The sequence below is a fragment of the Aegilops tauschii genome, chromosome 2 (genome assembly GCF_002575655.3).
Source record: "Aegilops tauschii subsp. strangulata cultivar AL8/78 chromosome 2, Aet v6.0, whole genome shotgun sequence".
Taxonomy (NCBI): domain Eukaryota; kingdom Viridiplantae; phylum Streptophyta; class Magnoliopsida; order Poales; family Poaceae; genus Aegilops; species Aegilops tauschii.
The window spans coordinates 357,285,864-357,302,471 of NC_053036.3; the positions used below are offsets into that span (position 1 = coordinate 357,285,864).

Sequence of the window (16,608 nt, forward strand, 5' to 3'; positions counted from 1 at the left end):
GTGGTAGCTTGAGAGGGGTTGAGCGGAATCGAGAGACGCAACACAAGACAAGGATTTAGACAGCTTCAGGCCCCGGAAACATCATCCGGTAACAACCCTACATGTTGTTTGAGGCTAGGTCTCATTATGATCACGGGAGAGTCGCCGGGAACCGGCTCTCGGTGTCTAACCCTAGAGATTGTTTCTTGCCCCTCTTGGGGTGGCCCGCCCCTCCTTATATAAGCTGAAGGGGCGGATACATGTAGAGTCCAACTCGGATTTAAGACTTAACCTTATTTTGACGTCTTACCATGGGCTTCTTAACGTCTTGGGCTTCTTACAATCTAGCTTACGATCTGACTTACCATCTGACTTACCATCTGGCTTACCATCTGGCTTATGATCTGACTGACCATCTGGCTTACCGTCTGGCTTATGATCTGGCTTACCACATGGCTTACCGTCTGGCTATGTAAAATATAGTAATTTTCATAATGGTACACAAAATATGGTAACACACTATGTAAAATATAGTAATTTTCATAAAAATATAATAAATTACAAATATGGATAATAAAAAAATATTTTCCAAATTACTATTGCTATTTTACATATATTACCGTCTGGCTATGTAAGGCTATTGTACACTCAGCCTTACATAGGCTGGACTATTCTGTTAGTAATAACAGAATAATATTCTGTTACCCTCACAAGTCCAGCCAAAAAGCCGCACCGGTGTGGTTGAAAATGAGCCACCGCCGCCGCTTCCTTCCCCCACGTCGGCGGTCTCTCTCCACCGCGAGCCGCCCTCCTCCTTCCCCGACGCCGGCCGCCTCCCTCCACCACGCGCCGCCGTCCTCCTTCCCCGACGCCGGCCGCCGCCCACTACCACGCGCCGCCCTCCTCCTTCCCCGGCGCCGGCCACCTCCCTCCACTACGCGCCGCTCCTCCTTCCCCGGCGCCGGACGCCTCCTAACACCACACGCCGCCCTCCTCCTGCCCCGGCGCCGGCCGCCTGCCTCCACCACGCGCCGCCCTCCTCCATCCCCTGCGCCGGCCACCTACATCCATCGCGCAGATCCCGCCGCAGCCCCAAAACCTAAACGGCGCCGCCGCTGTCGTCCCGAACAGGATCGACCCGCCGCTATCGCTCTGCTGCCGTGTACAACTGTACACGCGGTTCAACGCCTCAGCCCCAGGCCGTTCAATTCCTCGCCGGCCTGCGGCTCCTCCATGGACGCCTAGCTCCTCTACTAGAGCCACTGCGGCCGACGGCAGCCCATGGCGGCGGAGTTCGTTGCGTCCATCAGTCCAACCCCATGGCTTCAGGGTGGCCGATTTTTGTCGCGGCCGTCAGTTCGGACACCTGTGTCACTGCGTGCGTTGCTACCACGGCCATTTGCGTCACTACGTGCTCCGTCACCGGCCTCATGCGCACCGTGACCCCTGGCGCACTCCTTCCTCTCCCTGACGCTGCTCGTGCCCTCCCAGGCTTGATCTCCTGCTGCAGCGATGAGCTCCTGTACATTGCTGAAGTTTCGTACCTGACGGCACCAGCACGAGGATGCAGCAGCCAGGCTGGACCCCGGTTCGTGCCTCCCTCCCTCTCCCTTAGCTACATCATCACTGTTGCAGTGCTGCTGATTGATTTCTTGTAGTGAACTGTGATGCTCTACTGATGGAGAGAAGTTTGGGAAACTGCACAAATATTGGTATTTTGGGAGTTATGAATTTGGTGCTCCGTAGGTGCCTGCTGGTATATGCAAGTGAGGGCCAGCATTTTTTTCTTCAGATTCTTGTGTTTGTACAAGGGCTAAACGTATTTAGTTGTACAAATTGAAATTCCACATAATCCTCTGACTGCAAGTTTTACTTGTGACTTTGATGCTTCGTAGGTGCTTAAAAGTATTTAGGTGGGTGGTCCGACACCGCTGTGTCCAGCAGTCCAACACCGCCACCGGAGGCCGTTCACTGTCGCAATGCCTACTTTCGCCCGCGCCTCCTTCCCAGTCATCGTGAGGTACACCCTGCTCGAAATCTCTCTTCTCCATCTCCCGACGGTGAAGATCTCCGTGCCTCCTGTTTGAACTGACATTTTATTACTGCTTTGATTCAGACCTGACGGAACAAGGCAGAACCTCTCTCTCGTACGCAGTAATATTGCTCTCTCATCTCTCATCTCGTAGGCAGTAATATTGCTCTCTCATCTCTCATCTTGTAGGCAGTAATATTTTGATGAATGTGTTACAAAACAAATTCCGTATTGACATTCAGTAGCTTAGAGAGAGTAGCACAGAGAAACGTTGTTGTGTTGTGGATGACAAAGAACACATGTGACAGCAAGTCCAGGTATTACTACATGGGGAGTACAAAATTACTTTTACTGAGAGATCACTTGAATCCTTGATAGCTACTAGCCAGAGGAACCTAACCCAGAAAAAATGTGCGAAAAAGAAACATTTTGTACTACCATTAGTCATCGATGGCGTGTAATGTTATATTTTCTTGCTTCCCTAGCGTTGAATTAGAATAGCATTTTCAAGAGCTGCATTAGCTCATTACTTATCTCTTGTACTGTTAATTTTATTTTCAAAACCAAACTTGTACTGGGTACATGAGTTCCGATAGTAGCTTCTCTTTGACAAATTTTACATAATCAAGCATTCTTGATGTGCTGCCTTTCTTCCAGATATATAGATTCAGTTTTGAATCCGATTCACAAATCAGACAATCATAATTCTATTGCCAGTTCTGAAACAAAGAAATGTTTGCGTAACAGTCCCATAAACAGCACCAAAACGAATCCCCATCCTTGGTAACTTGCTGGCTTTGATCTTCCAGGGCAGCATGAATGATCAGTACTCCCTTTAATCAATGCGCGCTCATCGAGCCATAGTAGCATCTCATTTGTCCTAAATTCTTCCACTCTCTGGAAACAAAGTCCCGGAATGGATGTGAATAGAGTATACTCCCATGGTTTTGCGAGGAATCGGACAATAAGAGTACCGTTCACTATGTATTTTATCATCATTAAAAAATAATCACAGAAAAAGTTCAATTTGTGTTATTGAAACAACTCAATTTATAAGTATTATATTATATGATAAGTGTGTTAGGAATAAGCAACTTGTATTCCCATGAGGCCATAGGCCGATATATATATACATGTACAGGTGTGGTACATATGCAGGAAACCCCTTATACTACGGGATAAATACAAAGGGGTATACATGACTTATATTATAACTCTAACACACCCCCCTCAAACTCATGGTGGAGGAACAACACTGAGTTTGGAGAGATAAAAGCCATGTTGTGCTCTAGTCTGGGCCTTCGTCAGAAAATCCGCCAACTGTAACTCGGAAGGCACATACTGAAGAGCAACGACCTGATCCTGCACAGCAGCGCGCACATAGAAAGCATCAACACCAATATGCTTGGTGAGCTCATGCTTCACAGGATCGCGCGCAATGCTAATAGCACCTGTACTGTCAGATAAGAGCATAGTCGGTGTAGTGACAGAAACACCAAAGTCCTGAAGTAACCACCGTAACCAAGTCACCTCTGCCGTCAAAAGAGCCATAGCTCGCAACTCAGCCTCAGCACTCGAACGGGAAACTGCAATCTGTTTCTTCGTCTTCCAGGCAATGAGAGAACCGCCAAGAAAAACACAGTAAGCAGAAAGCGAACGGCGATCAGAAGGATCACTAGCCCACGTAGCATCCGCATAGGCCTGAAGCTGTAAAGAACTGGAGCTAGGAAAGAAGAGACAGTGAGAGATCGTGCCCCGAAGATATCGGAGAACACGAAGGAGATGACTATAATGAACCGATGTGGGAGCAGAAACAAACTGACTCAGAATATGAACCGGATAAGAGATGTCCGGACGAGTGACAGCTAGATAGACAAGACTGCCAACAAGATGACGATAACGCGTCGGGTCAGGAAGAGGGTCACCATCAGTAGCACGAAGGTGAACATTGAGCTCCATAGGAGTCTCAACAGTGCGCTCATCAGAGAGAGCAGCACGAGCAAGAAGATCCTGGATATACTTTTCCTGGGATATAAAAAAGCCATCAGAGGTAGAAGAGACTTCAATCCCAAGAAAATAGCGAAGAGGTCCAAGATCAGACATAAGAAACTGCTCACTAAGACGGGCCTTTACAAAGGCAATATACTCGGGGTCATCCCCAGTGATGACCATATCATCAACATAGAGAAGAAGAAGAGTCCGGCCACGAGGAGAAAGGTGAATAAACAATGCGGGATCATGAACACTTGCTGAAAAACCAGCAGTAGTGACCACAGAAGCAAAACGCTCAAACCAGGCGCGAGGGGCTTGCTTAAGGCCATAGAGAGAGCGACGAAGACGACACACCATGCCATCAGGAACAGAATACCCAGGTGGTGGCTGCATGTACACCTCCTCACGCAGCTCACCATTAAGAAAGGCATTCTTAACATCAAGCTGAGATATAGACCAGTGGCGTGCAGAGGCAACGGCAAGAAGTGTACGAATAGTGGTCATATGGGCCACAGGAGCAAAAGTCTCGTCATAATCACGACCATGCTCCTGCTGAAAACCACGAGCCACGAGACGAGCTTTGTGACGCTCAAGAGAACCATCGGAGCGAGTCTTAACTTTATAGACCCACTTACAAGTGATGGGACGGACTCCGGGAGGAAGAGAAACAAGATCCCAGGTACCAGTGCGTTCAAGAGCAGCAATCTCCTCTGCCATCGCAAATTGCCATTCAGGATAAACAACAACCTGATGGTAAGAAGTCGGCTCAAGAATAGCAGCACCAGCGGTGGGAAATCCAAAGCGATCAATAGGCGGACGAGGACGAGAACGCAAGCCATAAGTAGACTGAGAGGAAGAGGACGACTCAGCCAAGGAAGCATCCACAGGCCGTGAACGACGAGTGTAATGCTGAGGAAGAGATGGAACAAGAGAAGGAGGACTAGCCAAGGTAGAATCAGGAGGTGGCGACGAAGAAGTCATCGGAGATGAAGGTGTAGAATCCGGTGACATGCTAGGTGAGGAGACCGGGGAAGATGGTGGCGGTGAATCGACAAGGGGTGGAGAAGCAGAGGGAGTGGGATGAATAGGCACAGGCGCAACGGGAGTGATAGGGGAGTCAGGAAAAGTGAGAAAAGAGATATCCTCCACGGAAAAGACCGAGGAAGATGGGCGTGGGTAAAAAGGACGAGACTCATCAAAAGTCACATCTCGAGAGATACGCATCCGACGACTGACAGGATCCCAACAACGATAGCCCTTATGCTCATCACTGTAGCCTAAGAAGACACACTCAACAGACTGAGCGGTCAGTTTGGTGCGTTCGCGAGGGGCAAGAAGAACATAGCAAACACAACCAAACAAGCGAAGCATCGAATAATCGGGAGAGCGATCAAACAGACGCTCAAAAGGAACGCCACCCTGCAAAGCAGCGGATGGCTGAAGGTTGATGAGATAGACAGAAGTGGAGATAGCCTCGGCCCAAAAATGAGGCGGAAGAGAGGCGGCGATCATCATAGCACGAGCCGTCTCAAGAAGGTGACGATGCTTGCGCTCAGACACACCATTCTGAGCATGAGCACCAGGACAAGAGAACTGGGCAAGAGTACCCTGCTCAGCAAGGACACCACGCAACATCTTAGAGATATACTCACCAGCGGAGTCAGCACGAAAAACACGAATGGGTGAAGAGAACTGAGTATGAACCTGTGACGCCCCCGACTTGACCGTACACTAATCATGCACGCAAATGTGTACGATCACGATCAGGGACTCACGGGAAGATATCACAACACAACTCTAAAACATAAATAAGTCATACAAGCATTATAATACAAGCCAGGGGCCTCGAGGGCTCGAATACAAGTGCTCGATCATAGACGAGTCAGCGGAAGCAACAATATCTGAGTACAGACATAAGTTAAACAAGTTTGCCTTAAGAAGGCTAGCACAAAAGTAGCAACGATCGAAAAGGCAAGGCCTCCTGCCTGGGACCTCCTAACTACTCCTGGTCGTCGTCAGCGGCCTGCACGTAGTAGTAGGCACCTCCAGTGTCGTAGGTGTCGTCGTCGACGGTGGCGTCTGGCTCCTGAACTCCAACATCTGATTTCGACAATCCGATATAGAAAGGGGAAAAGAGGGAGAAAAGCAACCGTGAGTACTCATCCAAAGTACTCGCAAGCAAGGAGCTACACTACATATGCATGGGTATATGTGTAAAGAGGCATATCAGTGGACTGAACTGCAGAATGCCGGAATAAGAGGGGGATAGCTAGTCCTGTCGAAGACTAAGCTTCTGGACATCTCCATCTTGCAGCATGTAGAAGAGAGTAGATTGAAGTCCTCCAAGTAGCATCGCATAGCATAATCCTACCCGGCGATCCCCTCCTCGTCACCCTGTTAGAGAGCGATCACCGGGTTGTATCTGGCACTTGGAAGGGTGTATTTTATTCAGTATCCAGTTCTAGTTGTCATAAGCTCAAGGTACAACTCCGGGTCGTCCTTTTACCGAGGGACACGGCTATTCGAATAGATAAACTTCCCTGCAGGGGTGCACCACATAACCCAACACGCTCGATCCCAATTGGCCAGACACACTTTCCTGGGTCATGTCCGGCCTCGTAAGATCAACACGTCGCAGCCCCACCTAAGCACAACAGAGAGGTCAGCACGCCGGTCTAACCCTATGCGCGCAGGGGTCTGGGCCCATCGCCCTATGCACACCTGCACGTTGCGTACGCGGCCGGAAGCAGACCTAGCCTAGTGGCGTTCCAGTCCAATCCGGCGCGCGCCACTCAGTCGCTGACGTCAAGAAGGCTTCGGCTGATACCACGACGTCGGGATACCCATAACTACTCCCACGTAGATGGTTAGTGCGTATAGACCAAATGGCCAGACTCAGATCAAATACCAAGATCTCGTTAAGCGTGTTAAGTATCCGCGAACGCCGACCAGGGCCAGGCCCACCTCTCACCTAGGCGGTCTCAACCTGCCCTGTCGCTCCGCCACAAAGATCCACTTGCGGGTACTCCTACGAGCCGACCCGACTTTAATCATCACATGTGTCATGTATATAGTATATAAGTATATGCCCGTGTTCACCGCCCAGGTGATCACGGCCCGATAGTATAGCACAGCAGACGGACAAGAATGTAGGGCCACTGATGGAAATCTAGCATCCTAGACTAAGCAGTAGGATAGCAGGTAAGGGGAACAACTGTAGCAACAATGACAGGCTATGCAACAGAATAGGATTAATCGAAAACAGTAACATGCTTCACTACTCTAATGCAAGTAGTAGAGAGTAGAGTAGGCGATATCTGGTGATCAAGGGGGGGGGGCTTGCCTGGTTGCTCTGGCAAGTAGGAGGGGTCGTCGACTCCGTAGTCGAACTGGGCAGCAGCAGTGTCGGTCTCGTAGTCTACCGGAGAGAAGAGGGGGAAGAAACAGTAAATACAAAGCAAACATAAGCATGACGATGCGTGACATGTCAATGAGCGGTGCTAGGGGTGTCCTAACGCGACAGTAGGTGGTACCGGCGAAGGGGGGGAACATCCGAGAAGTATTCCCGATGTTTTGCGTTTTCGGACAGATGGACCGGAGGGGGAAAGTTGCGAGTTCGATAGGTTAGGGAGGTGCGGTGGACGAACGGACTGCGTATTCGGATTCGTCTCGTCGTTCTAAGCAATTTTCATGTTGGAAATATTTTAATCCGAGTTACGGATTAAAAGATATGATTTTATAAAGATTTTATTAATTTCTGGAATTTAATTAAATATTTAATTTAATTCGAAATTTGGATTTATGACATCAGCATGATGTCATGCTGACATCAGCAGTCAACAGGGGTTGACTAAGTCAAACTGACATGTGGGTCCAGTGGGACCCACCTGTCATTCACTGTTAAGGTTAATTAGGGTTTAGCTAATTAATTATTATTTAATTAAATTAAACAGGATTAATTAACTTAATTAATTAATTTATTTAGTTAATTAATTAATTAAAATTATTTTTATTTATTTATTTATTAATCTTTATTAATTAAATTATTCTTATTATTATTATTATTATTTTATTTATTGTTATTATTATTATTATTATTATTTTTATTATATTTATTATTAATAAACGTTCTGGTGGGCTAGGCCCCGTTGTCCAGTGGCCCAGGTGGGGCGAGGCCCACCTGGCAGCGGCCCAGAGGGGGCGATGCGGGTGCTGTTTCGGGCGCGGGCGCGAGCGTTCGCGCAGCGGGCGCACGGGCGCCAGCCCGAACAGAGGCGCACCCGACCGGGCGCTGCGAGGCGGCAGGGAGCTCCGGCGAGGGGGTACGGCGCGCGGGGCGGGCAAGGGCACCGACGGGGCGAACGGATCCGTGGCGGGCGGAGCAGAAGTGGCACGGCACCAGGGCGAGGACGGGAGGAGCGCCGGGCGGCACCGGAGCGGGGCGCGGGGAGCGGCAGCAACGGTGGCGGGCTCGGCGGCAGGTGCAGGCGGAGTTGCCGCAGGGCTCGGGGGCGCGCGAGGCGCGGCAGACCGGAGCGGTGAGGGGGGGGCAGCGCGTGCGGGCGGTAGCAGGGGAAGCGGGCGGCAAGGCGGGCACAGCCGGTCGGAGTAGCGCGTGGCCAGGGCGCGGCCGGCCGCGGTGAGCGCGGGGACGGAACGCGCGAGGCGTGGCGACAGTCGCGGGGGGGGGGGGTGCGAGGAGAGGGGGCGGGAGCCCGGGGCCTCACCGCGGGTCCGTAGGGATAAGGGCAGTGGGCGCGGGGAGGACGACGGGGACGAGGCGACGAGCTCGGAGGCGGTTCGGTGACGGAGAGGGGCTTCGCGCGGCGACGTCGGTCTCAGGCCGCCGTGGTTGTCGGGGGCGAGGCGGCAGGCGCGGCGACGGGGTCGAGCCCTCCTCGATCCAGATCGGGGGAGAGGGAGGAGTGAGTGGGATATTTCGGGGGTGGGGGAGGTGTCGGTGGGGGTGGGATAAGGTGAGAGGGGGAGCGCGGGGTGGGCCGGCCGGCTGGGCCTGGGGTGGCCCAGTTGGGCCAGGTCCAGTGGGGGGGCCTTCTCCTTTTTCCTTTTTTTTGTTCTGTGTTCTTTTGCATTTTCTTTTTATTTGTTTATTTTCTTTTCTGTTTTATTTCATTTAAAAGTATTTAGGCATTTTATAAAAAGGAGTTTTCTCCACAGTAATTACCAGTGTATTATTTGGCACCCACCGAACATTTTTGTTTAAATTTTTGAAAACTTTTATTTTCCACTTTAATTTTAATTGAAGTTTGAATTAGGAGTTTGATAGGAAATGTGATTCCAATGTGATCAAGCCCTGTTTAGCAACATGATTAGCTTAATCACAGAGAGTTACTGTAGCATGATTCTCGGGGTGTTACAAATCTCCTCCACTACAAGAAATCTCGTCCCGAGATTTAGGAGGTAGAAGGAAACAGTGCAGGGTATTCTTCGCGCAGACGATCCTCTCGTTCCCAAGTGGCCTCATCTTCAGAATGGTGCGACCACTGGACTTTGAGAAACTTGATCGCCTTTTGACGTGTGCGGCGTTCAGCTTGGTCGAGAATGCGGACCGGATGCTCCTTATAGGAGAGGTCTTGCTGCAATTCGAGCACTTCATGATCCACAGCTCGGATTGGGTCCTTGAAGCAACGGCGGAGCTGTGACACATGGAACACATCGTGAACCTGAGAAAGGTTCGGCGGTAGCTCCAGTTGGTATGCCACTTTTCCACGCCTTTCGAGGATAGTGAATGGGCCAATATAGCGAGGAGCTAGTTTGCCCTTGATCCCGAAGCGGTGAGCACCCTTCATAGGTGTGACTCGAAGATAAGCCCTTTCGCCAGGTTGATAGACCATGTCTTTATGATGACGGTCATACTGAATCTTCTGACGTGACTGAGCAGTCTTGAGATTCTCGCGAATAATGCGGACTTGTTCTTCGGCATCTTGGATAATATCCGGACCGAAGAGTGGACGTTCCCCAGTTTCTGACCAGTTCAGAGGGGTTCGGCACTTTCGTCCATATAACACTTCGAAGGGGGCCATCTTCAGACTAGCTTGATAGCTATTATTATAAGAGAACTCAGCATACGGGAGAGATTCCTCCCATTTCTTGCCGAAGGAAATAACGCAAGCTCGAAGCATGTCTTCGAGAACTTGATTGACGCGTTCAACTTGTCCTTGCGATTGAGGATGAAACGCAGTACTAAATGACAGATGAGTGCCCATAGCTTCTTGGAAACTTGCCCAGAATCTTGAAGTGAATAAGCTACCACGGTCTGAACTGATAACCAATGGAATACCGTGGAGTGAAACAATCCTGGACTAAATCGAAAGGACGCTGAGACACTGACTCACTATGAGAATATGGTAGCTGAATCTGCTTGCCAAGACGACTACCCTGACACTCTAAAGAGACATCTCCTGAGACAGACCCCAGAAGACCTCGACGAACTAAAGACGATAATCGAGAACCACACAGATGACCAAGTCGATGATGCCACTGCTTGAAGGAACCAGTAACAGAAGCGACAGCAGCGGAGGAACTGGTGATGGTGGTGGCAGCGGAAGGAACATGAAGCCAGTCCAACTCCCAAAGACCCTGAGAATCACGGCGGCGAGGGCCAGCCCCAACCAGAGTGTGCGTGCGACGATCCTGAACAGAACAAGAGTCAACATCAAGGATGACACGACAACCAGAATCAGTAAGTTGACCGGCAGAAAACAGATTCATGGTAAGTCGAGGAACATGAGCAACATCAGGAACAGAATAAGGAGTAGAAAGATGGCCTCTACTAGCAACAGAAAGTGGAGTACCATCAGCAGTGAAGACATGAACAGGAGAATCCAGCGAGCGAAGAGAAGACAAAGCGAAAGAATGAGAAGACATATGAAAAGAAGCTCCAGAATCCAGAACCCATGGGGATGTACCTGACTGTGTAGAGGGCGGGTGCTCAGTGCGGGAAGCATCAGTCACAGAACCAGCAGTACCCGTCGAGGAAGAACCTGAAGCCGCGAGCAGACGCTTAAGTCTCAGAATATCCTGCTCGGTCAAAGCAATGGCTGAAGCTGGCGAGGGAGATGACGAAGTCCCTGAGGAGGATGATCGCGCCTTGCGCAGGTGTTTCCGCTTTGTGTAGCACTGGGACTCAATATGACCATCATTGTTGCAGTAGTCACAATGTGAACGGGGCCGACCGGAGCCGCCAGAAGGAGTGGGCAAGAGCGGCGGAGCACTCGAGCGAGAATGAGGCGGTGCAGCAGGTGGAGTGGAAGAAACCTGAGTAGCGAGCACCGAGGGAACCTCCAGCAAACCAGCACCGCGTAGGCGAGTCTCCTCAGCACGAATCTCCGAAAGCGCCTCCATGAGAGAAATACGGCCACGAGCAAGCAACTGAGCACGCCGGGGCTCAAACTCCTTACGGAGCCGAGACAGGAACTCGTAGACGCGATGAAACTCCAAATCGGCCTGGACAGCCTGGCAGCAGGGCAAGTACGACAACCAGCACTGCGGAGAGAATCAAGCTGGCGCCAGATAGCAGAACTCTGTGCATAAAAGTCATCAACAGTAGAGTCACCCTGCTGAAGAGCATGCTCCTGACGAACCACAGACAGGTATAAGGCATCACCAGAGGGCTCATAGCGCTGACGAAGACAGGTCCACATCTGGAAGACAGTAGGAAGACCCAGAAACTCAGAAGCAAACTGAGGCAGAACACTAGCAGTGAGAACAGCGGCAGCACGAGCATCATCATCAAGCCACTGGGTGTAAACAGACAAAGCACCATGATACGTCTGAAGAGCCTCCTCATAAGCCAGAGCCCTCTCATCATAGGCACGATCAGCAGCCTCATCAGCAACCTTAGCCGCATCCTTGGCGGCCTGATTAGCATCCGGAGGAAGAACCAGTGGAGTCGGCGGAGTAGGGGCCACCGGAGGAACCGGACGTGGCGGACAGCAGACCTCGCCAGAAAGAACACCCCAGAGACGGATGCCACGCATGTGAATGCGCATGAAGCCAGCGAACTCGGTGTAGTTAGTACCGTCGAAGATCACCGGACAGCGAGGGACAGCGACAAAGCCCGAGGCAGTAGACATTTTTTCTTTTTGCAAAGATCCGAACGAGGACAACGGCGCAGCAGACCGCAGACGGCAGCCCAGCCGATCAGGAGGGGATCGAACCGGCGGGAGGGGCTGGACGATCCAACTGGCGAGAGGGCTCGATCGGGAGCTGCCCGGGCACCTGGCGGAAGCAGAGGAGCCTGGCGGGGCGACGGGAAGGAGCCGCCCGGGCACCTGGCGGAAGCAGAGGAGCCTGGCGGGGCGACGGGAACGGCGGCACCCGGCGGGCGACGGGAACGGCGGCACACGGCGGGCGGCTGGCGGGCAACGGGAACGGCGACACCCGGCGGACGGCAGCACCTGGCGGGAGGGAGAGGAGCCGGGCGGGCGCTGGCGGACGACGGACTGGAGGGCGGGCGACGGACTGGAGGGGCAGAGTAGCGACGCCGAGACGGAGAAAAAATCGCGGCGGCGGCGGGACGGGATCGAGCACGAGTTGCGCGTGCGAAAAAGAGACCTAAAGCTCTAATACCATGTTAGGAATAAGCAACTTGTATTCCCATGAGGCCATAGGCCGATATATATATACATGTACAGGTGTGGTACATATGCAGGAAACCCCTTATACTACGGGATAAATACAAAAGGGTATACATGACTTATATTATAACTCTAACAAAGTGATGCATAGGGATGTTGCAACAGTTCGACTCACAGAGCTAGTAAGTTCGACGAAAAAACAGCACAAGGCATGTCAGTTCGCGCAGAGCATATCAGTCTTTCAGTTCGTGAGCTCATCAGTTCACCGATGGGATCCGCAGGTCAGCCCCTCATCTTCCACAAATTACTCTTCAGTCTTCTATGAGTATTACTTCAACTACTGACTGAAAATGTGTAGCTTGGACTGAAGTTTTAAAGATCTGATTCACTGCTTACCTGCCGCAGCTCCCAGGCGGTTCACAACCGCCGCCCTAGTCCGTTCATCACTGCCAATCGAGGCCGTTCGACAACGCAGCGTTGAGGTCGGTCAACGACGCAATGGTCAGAGTCTCTTTCTCTCTCGCTCTCTCTCTATTTTTGTTCTACCTGTATGAAGTGTTTCCTGACTTTTCTTGGCTTTGCCTCTTCTTAGCCTCCGGTTTTTTGATTTGGAGACTGAAGGAGTGCATTTAATGTGCTGACCACTTAATATACATGGTTGGCAGGATCACTAGTATTATTTATGTTCTCAAGATATGAGAGACAAATCTTTAGTGGAATGTTCGTATGATTGTGGCTGGTTGGAGTGTATGGTCTGGTGGAAATCATGCATATTATTTGCTTATGACATGATGTATATATATACTGTTAGAAGTTCTAGTACATATATTACAAAAATTCACTGATACAAAATGTATCAGTTCATTATGTGTAGCACATGTTTAACACATATAATTACGAAACAGTTACTTGAACTATATAAGAGTTAAGCTTTTACTTGATTTTCAGTTCAAATTTTGCGTTCTTTTCAGTACATCAACTTTAATGTGTAGAACATCGAGGAAATCCTGAAAAATTATATGTGCACTCTACTTATTTTATTATGCTTACAAGAATTCAGCCCTGTTTGCTTATGTATGGTACTGAACTGACCATGTTGTGTTGTCGCTAAATCTGAACTTGTGTTCACCTTATGTATTACAGTGGCCATGGATGCGCCCAACGAAGGACAGCGAAAGGCAAAAAACAAACTAGTGCAGCTGCTTGCCTCCACTTCATATCCCATACCAGAAAACATCCGTCGGCCCCTCTGTTTTCTTAAGTAAGTTTTCATCAAAAGACCTTAGAATAGCAAGTAGAAGTTTGAAAAAAGGACCTACATCAGTTCAACCGCAGAAAGATAACAAGTCCATGAGATGATCTATAATTAAGTTCAAAATTACTACATGGTTAATGTATTTAACATCAAGTCCATGTATTACTACATGAGACTACATCAGTTCTCAGGAATTCTACTTCAGTTCAATTCTCAGGAATTCAAGTCCATGCGCCGCCCGCACATCCATCCACCGGCGCCGCCCCCGAACCCAGTCACCGGCGTCGGCCGCGGACCCAACCACCGCCGCCGCCCTCGGACCCAGCTACCGCCGCCGCCCCCCGGACCCAGCCACTGCCGCCGCACTCCGACCAGCCACCTCCGCCGCCCCCAAACCTATCCACCTCCATGGGCAACTGTTGCCGGCACTCTGCACCCACCCCCCCTCCGCACACCCAGCTCCCGCCATCCGACGCGCTGCTTCCAACTTGCGCGGCCGGGAACCAGCCCCCGTCGCCCCTACGCACTACTTCCTCCCATGCCCGTCCTGGTATGGCGGTCACGCCAGTCCAGCTCTTCCTCCCTTCTCCGTCCGAGCTCTCCTGCCATGCTCCTTCACGCACGACCTTCTGCCAGCACCAGTGCACGCCGCTACACTGGTTCTTTTGGGGTTCATTCATCTGATTTTATTTTGTTTCCTATTATACTAGTTCAGATGAGGTTCCTTGCTGCCTGATGGATATTTGATAAAGGTAGTTGTCCTCAGTGTTCCTATTTGGCATATGCAAGTTGTTTGATGTAATGTGCATGAGAAAAATCATCTTCTGTATGTGGACTGACTGAAAAGTTGTGCTGCACTTTTGTATTTTGGTGATGTAAGTCAACAAGAGATCGATGTGTGTGGTGACAAATTGCAGAATTTCGAGTCGGACAATTGCAAAAATTCAGAGGAGACAACGCGGGAAGTTCAAAGAAAATTCGGACTTGTGCAGTGGTGAAGGAGGAAGCAGCAGTGCCGCCGGGTCCAGGATTCCAGGTAGCTGCGCTCCCCCTGCACCCTTCCCCTGGATCCCTAGAAAAGCTCAAATGTCTTAGAACAGATAGTTCAACTTGTTTCGACGGCATCCACCACAGATGGCTTGCATTTTGTGCTCCGTGGGTGTTTGTTCTTATTCCTGAAAGAAAGAAAAAAATGTATTATGTTAGTTTGTTGTTATGGACAGTATAGGTGCAAATTATTGTGTAGTACATGTGTCCATTGATGTGTTTGAATCCCTTCAGTTCACTTTGATTCCTACAGGTGGTTCAACGTGTCGAGCGGTAGCAGCGCTTGCTCCCAATGGTTGCCCGCGCAAGGAGGATACAGGGATGTTACATTGCTGGAGGAGCAGTAGCATGTAGTAGCTAGCTGAAGAAAAGGTATTGTCCTGTAGCTTTGGTCTTACCTAGTATGGATAACATTTTTATGGAAAACTTGCTATTTCCCTGGTGCGCTAACATGATGTGTTGGAATATCAGCCAGCGGCCTGCTCTGGCCATGCCGCACCACCACTGGCACGTCCACCATGGTTGCTGGCAGCCGTCCAAGTTGAGCGCTGATGGGAGTCCTTAGCGTGCTTCAACGACACTCTCTCATATCAATCTCTCTCTTTCTTTGCTCCTGCTATTAAAATGTGTAGATGTGCTGCTTTGCTAATTGAGTAGTTGGGAAGATGTGAAAAGAACATGCTCTCTAGGTGTGTGATTATTCCTGTGAGCACAAATGTATTTAAATGTTTATTTTGTGCTTCAGCTTATGCTTTTGGGCAGTACAAATACATCTTAAAAAATAAGTAGATGCGGTCTTATAGAACTCTAATTGTTGTTGGATGCTATTCCAAATGCCAATGATCATGCAAAACGGTTATTGCTAGAATCTAGATGATATGTAATGTAGTTACCATAGTTTCACCCTATTTTTATGGTTCTAATTATTGTTGCATAAGTCTTTAAAACAAATGTTCGGTAAATGTTTGTGATCATTGCTTGTAGGTATTCGTATGAACATTAAAATAATGGCTTTTCTTGTAGGAGGTTCAAAGATTGTCGTGGAGCAAGTTCAAGAGATTAGTTTGGTGAAAATAATGTGATCTTTTGGTCAGGATTTTGCATGATCCATAGCCATCAGGCGAGCAGTTCAAGGCCTACTACGCGAGTCGTCCATCGTCTTCTACCCATGATGAGCTTGTTGTCTCTATACATCTAGCATCGGAGTATCTCCTCCCCTTGCCGCACACACATGCCCGCGGTCGAGCTAGTGTTGTTTGTGATTGCTGGTCGTGACTATTACGTTGCCATTGGACAAATAATTTGTTCTGTAACTCTGTATTGATGGGACCTTCAGCATATATGGTGTTTAGAATTTGTTTGTAACTGTACTGCCGGGACGTTCAGCATATATGGTGATCTCAGTATTCTAATCTGTAGGCCAAAAATGGTGAACATTTAAACATCAGTTCGATTTAATAAAACCGAGAAGTTCTACTTTTGGTAAATAGCTGAACCTGGGTACAACAAAGTTCTACCATTAGTCATGGTGATTATCCATTAATGTGTACTATGTTTTTTTGTCAGTTTATGTGCTTTTTGTTTGTCAGGCCATGTGCAAGTTTGTTATCGGTTCATGGGTATGTGTGTAGGTAACCACTGCTATTGCTGCTAGGTACCGATCTGACCATGTATATGTTATTCATGTACATGTATTATGTGTG

The 16,608-nt window shown here is 49.6% G+C and overlaps 1 protein-coding gene across 13 annotated transcripts; it reads left to right on the forward strand.

The window, feature by feature from the left end:
- The first annotated feature begins 678 nt into the window (after positions 1–678).
- Positions 679–16,392, forward strand: LOC109782441 (uncharacterized). Of its 13 annotated transcripts, none has more exons than XR_012202727.1 (11): positions 679–1,567; positions 1,638–1,745; positions 1,875–1,999; positions 2,096–2,126; positions 12,755–12,884; positions 13,009–13,104; positions 13,747–13,864; positions 14,064–14,894; positions 15,159–15,277; positions 15,377–15,594; positions 15,929–16,392. XR_012202727.1 is itself a non-coding variant. In XM_040399009.3 (10 exons), the coding sequence occupies exons 3-9, from the start codon at positions 1,959–1,961 to the stop codon at positions 15,257–15,259; spliced, it is 636 nt and encodes a 211-aa protein (XP_040254943.1). In that variant the 5' UTR covers positions 684–1,567; positions 1,638–1,745; positions 1,875–1,958; the 3' UTR covers positions 15,260–15,277; positions 15,377–16,392. The 13 variants fall into 13 exon arrangements, 1 of the variants encoding a protein (XP_040254943.1); XR_012202725.1 differs by having other exon boundaries at positions 14,064–14,610; positions 14,776–14,894; positions 15,377–16,392; XR_012202730.1 differs by having other exon boundaries at positions 680–1,567; positions 2,096–2,133; positions 14,064–14,610; positions 14,776–14,894; positions 15,377–16,392.
- The last annotated feature ends 216 nt before the right edge of the window (positions 16,393–16,608 follow it).

What these genes read in the sequence shown, in the direction of transcription:
- LOC109782441 (XM_040399009.3), top strand. Translation starts at nt 1,959, where the DNA reads ATGCCTACTTTCGCCCGCGCCTCCTTCCCAGTCATCGTGAG. An exon ending in CAAGGCAGAACCTCTCTCTC is followed by an intron (nt 2,127 to 12,754) that starts GTACGCAGTAAT and finishes AGTGATGCATAG; the next exon opens with GGATGTTGCAACAGTTCGAC. An exon ending in CGCCGGGTCCAGGATTCCAG is followed by an intron (nt 14,895 to 15,158) that starts GTAGCTGCGCTC and finishes TGATTCCTACAG; the next exon opens with GTGGTTCAACGTGTCGAGCG.